Genomic DNA, 10802 nt, shown 5'->3' on the forward strand with positions numbered 1-10802 from the left:
ATCGCGTCAACATCGGCCTCGTCAAATTGATGCCAGGATTCAACCAAACTTCACAGACCTATCCGCTTGAAGTATATTTGGATGGCTTATCTCGGCATGAATTTGCGGGCGTTAATTCGTGTCCTGTAACTGATGAATTTGCGTGCTTTAAATTCGAGTCTCATAGTTGATCAATTTGCGAGCGTTATCAATCAAGAACATCCATATCACGGATAAAATACAAATATAATGTTTGACGTTCCATGCCTGAGCGTATCACATGTTTGTAAGAAAATAAAAGCTAAATAAAATTATTTTATATGGAAACAAACTTTAAATACTGGCATGTATCAACGTTAAGAATAAGATCACAAGGGAGATAATGTTTCACTAGAAATTTTGGATATTTCAAACACTGGTATTCATTCTCGTTTTATTCAGATACCCAGTATGTCTCTGCCTTATCCTTTAGGTGAGAAACAGCTTTCATTAATCTCTTTTCAGTCGCATATGCAATTGAAGATGTAGTGTACGAATGGCGATTTGGATCTATGAATTCTGTAGAAATATCCAGCGATATGCGTCTGTCCCAATTTGACCTGATGAGATATCCTTCCTACAACGGAACTGAAATGTTTAAAGGAGGTAACTTAAATGCCAGTTTTATTGTTTTTTAGTGACTACTAAATGACGATTGCTTTTCTGTAGAAAATGGTCAAGTGGTGAAGCGTAATATAATATGCACGCACACACACACACACACACACACATTTATTTTATGCTAAGCAGTGAATTACTTGATTTTCCAATTAAAATAATACTGATATTTCACTATAGTGAAAAAATAATATTTGTTTACTACAGGAACTACTTTTTGGGATCAGAACATACTTACCTCCCTTTGATATTCTGTTAGTGAACTACTTTTTCACAATTACTTGTGCTTGTTTTCTTATTAATAATCCCTGTCTGTTAACCTTGAAACTTGTAGTTTGTTATTCTGGAAATTATCAGTTAAATTTTATCAATCTGATGTGGAACTAATCTCTCTCTCTCTCTCTCTCTCTCTCTCTATATATATATATATATAATATATATATATATATATATATATATATATATATATATATATATATATATATATATATATATATATATATATATATATATATATATGTGTGTGTGTGTGTGTGTGTGTGTGTGTGTGTGTGTGTACTCGTTGAAGAATATTTTGTCAAGAGATAGATGCAAAAACATTTCAACAATAACTACCACTGTATCAAACGCTGTACATAAAACATTACTATGCGAGGAAAATATAGTCACATGTGCAATTTGAAATTACGTACTCGTTGAACACATCAAACAATATTTTTAAATAGCAATTATTCCAAATAATACATTTTCGTTAACTAATGAGCAAATTGCATTTTAATCTCCAATACTTCCGCTAGAAATTGCTAGTGACGTAACTTGGTTTAGTCTGGCAAGTCCAAGACGGGACTTCTGGGACCATATACATTCGAACCAGCTGTCAAGTGTTCCTCGATGAATGTTGAGAACAGTTAGAGTATTACATTTACTGGTAAATGCAACAATAGTTTTCCAGTTTGAGGATATTGGATCTCAGGAATGGCCAACGGAAGAGGAAGTTTTGCAGGTTGTATTATTGAGTTGCATGTGCTGGGGTGTATTCCGCTGGCTGTAGTTATCGGCAGACTGAACGTCTTTATCACAAACTAGGATTTGATTATAGGTGGCTGTAGTTACTGATCGACTCAGCGTCTTTTCGGTCAAATATGTTGATGATTTGATTTAGAGGTGTCTATAGCTTTCAACAGTCTGAACATCTTCATGGTAAATCATGTGCATGGTTTGATTTAGCGGTGTCTATAGTTTTCAACGGACTGAACATCTTCATGGTAAATCATGTGCATGATTTGATTTAGACGTGTGCAGCTGTCATTTAATTTTTAATTAAATGTGTTCTGGCGCTGTGGTTTGACAACGTTTTTGTCATTGCAGAGAAAGGCGCTCGCGGACACCCATTTCATCACAGAGGTGAGTTTGTTAATTCCAAAAGACTAATATTTGAGCCAGCTGTGTTCAAGGGGTGATACACATGATTCGTATCGCATGTCAATAGCAATGCAAAACGGTGTGTCTGCGTTACAAATGGCTACCAGGCGCTTCTCTACATTTTCGGTTTAACTGGGAAAGCCTCCACATAGGTTTACTAATGCTTTTGCTTGGAATTCGGAAATTTGTATCCATGGTAAATTGTTCATATTCGGATCTGTGCAACATCTACTCTGCGATTCTATAATAGTCACCTGTTTGTTTCTAATATTCACTCATCTACCAGTTACAAACACAGTCGCCATATTGTTAATCGCAATAGTAAATACAATAATTCCAGTAGACAGGGGCAAAGCAATTCCCACATTCGCTGCCAATCGTTAAAAATTAATACTGCATACGTAGTGCATGACCTTATTTCGTCCAATCTAATTTACAGAGAAGGTGATACTTTCAACACAGTAAAAAGCAAATGGAACCTAAAATATCACATGCTATTATCCGGATTTCAAAGTCTCAGAGGAAAAGTATGGCATAAAATACCTAAAGGAATCTTGCGATGTTGCTTGTGATATCCAACATCACGTTATAGCTTATTTTATTACAATTGGAGTTAACTCTAAAATAAATATATGTGTTAATACTAACTTATATTTCAAATGCAAGAAACATTTTGAGAATGACGCAAGATCTTTTTAATATGTAAATTGATATTCCTCTCTCTCTCTCTCCTCGTTATATATATAGAGAGAGAGAGGAATATCAATTTACATATTAAAAAGATCTTGCGTCATTCTCAAAATGTTTCTTGCATTTGAAATATAAGTTAGTATTAACACATCATGGAAATAATAACAAAAATTGTGTCTGGTCTAAGAAAGCGTAAACACCACTTTAAGTGATATCAGAGATATCAGAGATTGCTTTTCAAAATATATACTTAATCGATTGTTTTTATATGACGCCAAACGCGAATATACCTCGTCATTACGTCCCTTGAAATTACCATCTGCCATCTTTTGGGGCATCCTTTCACAAAAAAATCTTCGACGAAATTCATCAATGATTTCAAGTGGCATATTTGATGAAATTTTTTGTAAGTGGGCAAACAATACAATATGCAGGATAAATATTATTTTTACCCCCCCCCCCCCCCAATTAAAGTATACATGTTATTGTTCATTACAATGATAATAATGCAGTGGAATGATGTGCAGACCCTTTAGCAAGGGAGGTAAGTCTGAATGGAACTAAATAAAGGCTACACGTTGGACTGATTATGTTTGTGGATATACAGCCCGTTAAATACGATTGTATGGGTACACATAAAGACCACAAAAGATTCCAAACCTTCAACCTGATCCGTCCTAAAGACCCGTCTGAGGCAATCAGGCTTGTAAAATTTGCCTGCGGACCGCGACATATAATACATGCGAGTTCTGTTTTGGGTGCTTGCAGTTTTTAATTATGTGACTTTGTCAGGGATAAACAATTACATATGATGGGTAACGTTCGAATTCAATAGCAAAACATAGTGTATCTCCAGCGTTTTTTTTTGTGGCGAATCATTCGAACTCGAAACCTAAGTGTCATGTGAAGGTGTGTAATATTTAATGAACGATTCTGCGTCACACATCGTCGTCGAGACCGTGAAACGGGAGAGGGCAATTGATTTTTGCAGGCCAAAGAGAAAATTTCCATTGCAGCTATTAAGTTTTTTTGTCTGGAACTTTGATGGCAAATTTATATGAAGTCGATGATACTTATGTGTAGAAAATTTGATTTTAGACGGCTTGCCATAAAGTTCTGGATGCACATTTGGAATACCTTTATCTGAAGTTCTAGTTATTCCTAGCATTATACAGACTTGAAATTGCTTATGAACATAAAAATCCAGTTGTATTTAGACCGAAGAGAGAGAACAAACTATAAACTGCATTTTGAAAGACAGATTAAGCATTTATGTTATCACTGAATTAATTAAATTAGTTGCATAATTACGAAGCAAAGAACGTAAGATTACAAACGAAACTAGGGTAGAATATTTGTTACTTTGGGGATCAGATTATAAATTGTAACGCATGATCAACATTTGCTATTATTATTGATGTTTTCTTAAGTAAGAAATGATATAAAATACGTACTTAATACTCTTATCATATCAGTGCCTAAATTACTTGGAATGATAAGCAGAATTTTGAAAATACGTGTAACCCTGGGTTAAGCATCCACCTTTGGGAAATAAGGCAGTTGTCATCAGAAGACAGGTGGATGCTTAATAAAGGTCCTCAATATTTTGGTTTAATGGGCTTTAAAAAACGGGACGTTTAAGACAGGTGATTGCTTATTACAAGTGGCCGTTAGGAATACTGTACCTAAATGTTTTAATTATAAAGAACATTTATGGCAAATAATTATTTAGGTAACTGTTCTTCCAGGACTTCATTCCATACTCGTAATACACTTCTATCTGCGGCGGCACATAGGTCATTTCTTGATCAACGTTTACGTCCCTTGTTGCCTTTTAGTGGTGTTGTCATGGGTATCCTTTTGGATCAACAGAGAAGCAACTGCGGATCGGATTGAGCTAGGTAAAAACTGACCTGTTCAATTACATCCTCCTCCTCCTCTCCATTATTATTATTATTATTATTATTATCATCGTCACTGAAAACATAATAAGCAAACTATTACCGACTATTACGTCGTCTCTATTTTTGTCCTCAACATCATTATAAGAGGCAATGACTTTTGTCAACTATTTCTCTTCTTCCTCTTCTTCTCCTCCTTTTCCTCCTCCTCCTACTCCTCCTCCTCCTCCTCCTTCTTCTTCTTCTTCTTCTTCTTCTTCTTCTTCTTCTTCACAAAAGAATCCGAGAAACATGTGAAAATTGTTTTCTTTTTTTATACTGGTATTGCAATAAACAAAACTATTTTCCCCCGATGAATCTTTAAAAACTAATGATACATAAACAACACCGCATTAACAACAAGGGCCGACTAAATGCATAGGCAAATACGTAAGAAGGGCCGGATTATTCCATAGGCTAATAAGGCCATAGCGTTAGGTCCATATTGATTAATATTTTATGAACTTTACTTGAGCTGCTACATTTTTCAACATTACTTTTTACATAGGTATGCAAATATATATATTTCAAGACTACATAATTCTTGAGTAATATTTAATACATTCTTAGTCCTTTCCGGGATGGATCGCTCCGGTGGCTTAGTGGTTAGTGCGTCCGCCTCGGGATGCGGAAGGTCGTGGTTTCGAAACCCGGCCAAGTCATACCAAAGACGTATAAAAATGCTACTAACAGCTGCCTCACTAGGCGCTCAGGATAGTGCGGTTAGTGTTAGGACTGGTCGGCCTGGTGTCAGGATAATGTGACTGGGTGGAACATCATGCTACATGTCTGCGGCATGATGCCCCAGTACTAGACATGATTAAAAACTGCCACACTGCAGACATCGTAGCGATATGACTGAAAAATTGTTAAAGTTACATTTAAAATCCAAATCACACACACACACACACACACACACACACACACTTTCCGTCATATTTATCTCATAGTCTTAATCCGGTCTTGCTTCAACAACTTGAATGTCATGTGACCAAACGGAAGATGATGTTTTTACTGTCCTTTGCGTACCCATTACGTCTGTCTAAACGCACCTTACTTAAATGTGTAAATGTTTTACTCGTAATATTTCAAACTAATATTTACTGAGTCCATGTTTTTATGATATCTAGTAAAAAAAAATGCCAAATTCTTGAATGAGTGAATAATGTTTAAAACATTTCCTTTTTTTAACCAAATAACGTTTATATCATTAGCATGCACACAGTAATTTAAGGAATAATAATAATAATAATAATAATAATAATAATAATAAATTGATGAATATCGCTCATACCAGTTTAGCGCAAAATTGTCTTTGAGAACAAAATTATTTGAAAATTTCAAAATCCATCAACATATCAAAGCTTCAGAAATAATCATATAACTGTTTACAATATCGTACTTATCAAGACATATTTTTGACAAAACAGTTTTTAACGTAACAGCCGTGAATTCTTGTTTAGACCCCTGCTGGTATAACTAAACATATCTTAAGCGTCTGTTATTTTAAAGTATTGGAACAACCGAGCTGTGTAGTCCCACAATCTTACTGTGACGAGTGATGTTTCAATTTCCACATTTCTCATCGAAAATTAATGACATTTCTTATTATAAACTAAAACTTCCAGTATTAGTCATTAGTAAATTTAGCATATACATTTAAATCATGATGATTTTAAAATGGATATGATACTGAATGGGATGTGCATTCTTTGTTATCAACGAATGCCATTATTTCCCTATATTAGAATAGTGTTACCTTGCATATAAAGTTCTATGGTTGTGTCTATAAATTTCAGTCAATTGACTTTGTGTATAAATTTCGACTTTAAAAATTCTTGTCATGTTACTCTTTATTTAATTTATAAACAAAATGTGTCTTGTAAAGGACTTAAACCATCTCATTTGTCATGACAGGTACCACAACACTACTGACAATGACCTTCATGGGACTTGACAATAGGGATGACCTTCCGAAGGTGTCTTATTCAACTGCACTGGACGTGTACGTGGCCATGTGTTTTGTATTTGTAGTAGCAACTATAATACAGTTTGCTTCTGTACACTATTTTACCAAGTATGGCTATGGGGAAATGCAATACATACTACCGGTGTACCCACAAAATGTCATCCTTGGAAGTACAGATGAATGTGCAGAGGTTGACGTCACGCAGACGGAAAAGGTAAATTGCATCTCATTTTTATCAACGCTAAATAACGTTCCATGATGTTCGTAGAATAAGTTGATTTAAATGGTATATGGTTATTTGTCATACTATCCTTTAATACGAATATCATATCCGATACTGAAGCATTCGATATTAGTACTAGCACGTTACGAGGTAAAATTACTCCAGTAATGATTGGGACTAGAAAATCTCTCAGTTATAGCAAAATGGATGTATAGTAACCTAGATTTTCTTTTGAAATTTTAGTCCCCATAATTCCTGATAATGATGCTGCTTATTGTTTTTCAATAATTGAATTGAACTACTTTTAGATATTAAACCAGCATAGTTCACTGCTCCAAATAGAAACTGAAAATTGCAAATTCATGTTGAAATGTCTTAAGCAAGCAAGGTTTATACTGGAAAGAGCAGTTTACATATTTCAGCGTTACTTACTTCCAGGTTAAGTGACATATCCAGAGCTTCTTTTTTCTTTTCTGTATCTGTACATATTTCTTTCCATTCCAAATAGAATCACTAGGTAGGTCCTGTGAGTGAGTTACCATACTACTCACTAGAAAAGTATCGGTCGAATATATCCATTTCAAGTTTTCATTTATGTTACTGATGAGGAACGTAATGGTGGCAACGTCATTCGCATGAAACAAATCTAATGATCGCTAGAGTACCGGTTTTATGTCTTCTTTGAAGGTACATCGTTTTTAACTATCAATGGATCTGCGGCAGATTATCACCATGCAGTTGGTCATACAAATATTTTCGGATATTCTAGAAAATTGATGAGACTCGATCCATGATATTTCGTTTCCATACAGCTTGTGGAGTTGCGTCCACTGCAGAGGGCGATTGAGTTACTTTTGTAACTTTCAAATGATCTTTACAGAGCTTCGTTATGAATAATTTGCTCGATTGATTGGACACGCGTTGCAATGACATCATTGCTAATGAGTCAGTACAACAAAATTACAATGGTCCATCTACTTTCAGGTGAAGTATGGAATGATATACAGTTCAAAACGCTAATATTCATTTAGCATGGCAAATATATTCATTTTAACATTTGTTTAATAAACGTAATTTTGATGAAATAGCATACGTTCATTTTTTTTCTAAATGTATGCAATTATTTCAAATGTTCTGTGATAATAAGCACTTACGTGGTCCAGAATTATAGAAGATATTAAGACTGTAAAAATGATTTCCTCATACAGTCTGTAAAGTATGGATACATTACTCAATGTGGTTTTATTGAACTCTTTTGCTAGCATTTGACTGTGTACGATCATTTTTGCTAGCATTTGACTGTGTACGATCATTTTTGCTAGCATTTGACTGTGTACGATCATTCCTGCAAGGACTATCGTAGTTTATTTATTCATGAAACAACCGAGAAGCAAAAAAATGGTTACAGTTTTGATGATAAAAGGGGAACATCCGCCAATTCCCAGTTTTGTTTACAAGAATGGGAAAATCGTTCATTGATGATACTTGTTTAGAATCCGAGCTAATAACATGGTGAGGTTGGTTTCAGTCAGTTGAGTAGCCAAAGCTTTATTATAAAGATAGTTTCATTTATTGGACAACTGCAGATATGTGATGGCTACTGCTTTTCCTTATTGTCATATGTACTGTCAAGCATATCTTATTTTTGCATTTCAGCAGGACCACGGCGGATCATCGGAGCTAGAGACTGAGAGCCGAAACGGAATAGTCTCAAATCGACATTTGCGGCGCGCTGTTCAGTCAAACTCGGCTTTGTTCCGGTGTTGGAGTTGTTTCTTCGGGACACGGAATGTCAACAGCTATACGATGAACGATCCTCTTCCATTTGGAATGAATAGCGTCAGTAGGATCGATAAAATATCCCGGGCTTTTTTTCCGGCTGTATTTCTGACTCTTAACGTCATTTACTGGAGTATATATTTGACAGAAAGTTTGGAGATGCTTTGAATGGGGCTGAACGCGACAAACAAACCGATATAACGTACAACTTCTGCTCGTTATATTTTATATGCAAGCCACTTATGCATACTTTTGGATTGTGTGGGCCACGTTTGTTTATGCTATAGATTTGTATATGCTATAGATGCAACATAAACCATTTACTTTTAAAATGTTTCAACGCAGCATTCCTCGTTGTCAAAGTCATCGTTAATTGAAGTCCTGTAGAGTATGTATGCATGTATGTATGTGTGTGTGTGTGTGTGTGTGTTTGTGTACGCACGCACGCACGCACGTACGTACGTATGCATGTATGTATGAATGCTTGTATGTATGTAATTGCAAGAAGAAATTTGTCCCATCGCTGTGAAATTTATACATACAGACTTTTGTGTTAAATTTACATAATGTGCGAAGGTTGATCAAAATGTTTTACAATAAACGCGGTGAAGAAAAGTTACTTAATGCCGATGTTGCTTAACTGGTTTCAAATATTGTTATAGTCATTCCCAAAGTAACTTCCTTTCAACTTAAAGCACTTCCCCATAATCGTCCTTCAAGGGAAACCCACCCATCACTCTTGTCGGTTCCTCGATGGAATGAGTGTACCTCTGCCTATGAGCAAGATTACTGAACTGGGAAGCAAAAGGAACGATAGTATACACACGTCGTCTGGAAAGTCAATACGTGAGTTAGTTGCTTTGCTCGTACCTTCCTCAGTCTAGTTCGTTACCTCGTTTAAACCTTCCTTGTCAAATGAATGATGTAGGACGTGAGTGGGTGCATGTCATTTTATGCTGATAGATGTTAAGACTTGGCACGATTAAATCCTGGCGATCATGAGACTAAGTGCGAATGAGTTACTGATTTTTTCTTGGATAATTAATTATATGCATGATCTATGAACAAAGGCAGAAAATCAAAAGATTCAATCGAGTTTCGAATTTTAACCTTATATTCCCGTATCAAGTTCCCAATTTCCTCATCATACACTCCTATTCAGTATAAATTTGAAATACAATTTCCATATTCTCTGCTGAACCATGTATATTTTATATTATGAAATCACTTTCAAAGTAATTTATCTCTTCTAGCTATTTCGGGAAACTTTTACCTGTGGGCCTAGCGGATAATGTTTTAAGCGATCTAAGATTTCGTGTACTTTGACCATCAAAGAGATTGAAAAGTTTATTGTTTAAGTTTCGATCACGAACAAAAGAGAAAATCTGAAGCTAAAAGTGGTTTGGAAATTTTATTTTTGTGACGCGAGTATCAGCGATATCAATTTTACGTCGATAAACGTCTAATGGTTAGTTGTCGTTTCTTTTTTTGCCTGTTTGTTTGTTTTCTAAACTATTTTTCGAACAGATAATCTATCTATAACATTTAAAGTTTGTGGACCAAACGTTGCCATATGAATTGCTCTCTCTCTCTCTCTCTCTCTCTGTATACGTGGAGATTATAGTGTAGTAAATATGTGATACGTTATGACATGGGGGCCCCGAGTGGCCGAGTGGTCTAAAGCGCTCTCCGTTACAGATCACTGCCATCTCACCTCTGTCTGCGTGGGTTCGAGTCTAGGATTCGGCCAATGTGGGTATGTGAGAAAGCTTGCCAGTAGCTTCGCGTGGATCGGTGGTTCTTCCCGGGCTTTTCCAGGGTTCTTCCTCCACCATTAATACTGGCCGCCATACATAGCCTATCGTGTGCTGAAAAATGGCGTTAAACCCCACAACAACAACGACAACAACAATACGTTATGACATAATAGTCTTATAATTCAGTGGTCTTATGACAGTGGTCTTGTGACATGTTGGTCTTATAACATAGTGGTCTTATAACTTGGTGGTCTTGTGAAATAGTGGTCTTGTAACATAGTGGTTTTGTGACATAGTGGTCTCATGAAAGGGGTCTTGTGACAGTCGTCTTGTGACAGCGGTCTGATGACATAGCAGTCTTGTAACATAGTGGTCTTGTGACGTAG

The 10802-nt window shown here is 35.8% G+C and overlaps 1 protein-coding gene across 1 annotated transcript in view; it reads left to right on the top strand.

The window, feature by feature from the left end:
* LOC149797375 (gamma-aminobutyric acid receptor alpha-like) overlaps positions 1-8983 on the top strand; it is a 34056-nt gene extending 25073 nt beyond the window's left edge. The window contains exons 5-8 of the mRNA XM_089960404.1: positions 484-624; positions 4497-4649; positions 6606-6871; positions 8537-8983. Coding sequence (XP_089816530.1) covers positions 484-624; positions 4497-4649; positions 6606-6871; positions 8537-8827 — 851 coding nt within the window. The 3' untranslated portion in view covers positions 8828-8983. The remainder of the gene's footprint in view (positions 1-483; positions 625-4496; positions 4650-6605; positions 6872-8536) is intronic.
* Positions 8984-10802: the final 1819 nt, after the last annotated feature.

Source organism: Sinohyriopsis cumingii, chromosome 6 (assembly GCF_028554795.1).
Source record: "Sinohyriopsis cumingii isolate HCF-2022 chromosome 6, ASM2855479v2, whole genome shotgun sequence".
Taxonomy (NCBI): Eukaryota; Metazoa; Mollusca; class Bivalvia; order Unionida; family Unionidae; genus Sinohyriopsis; species Sinohyriopsis cumingii.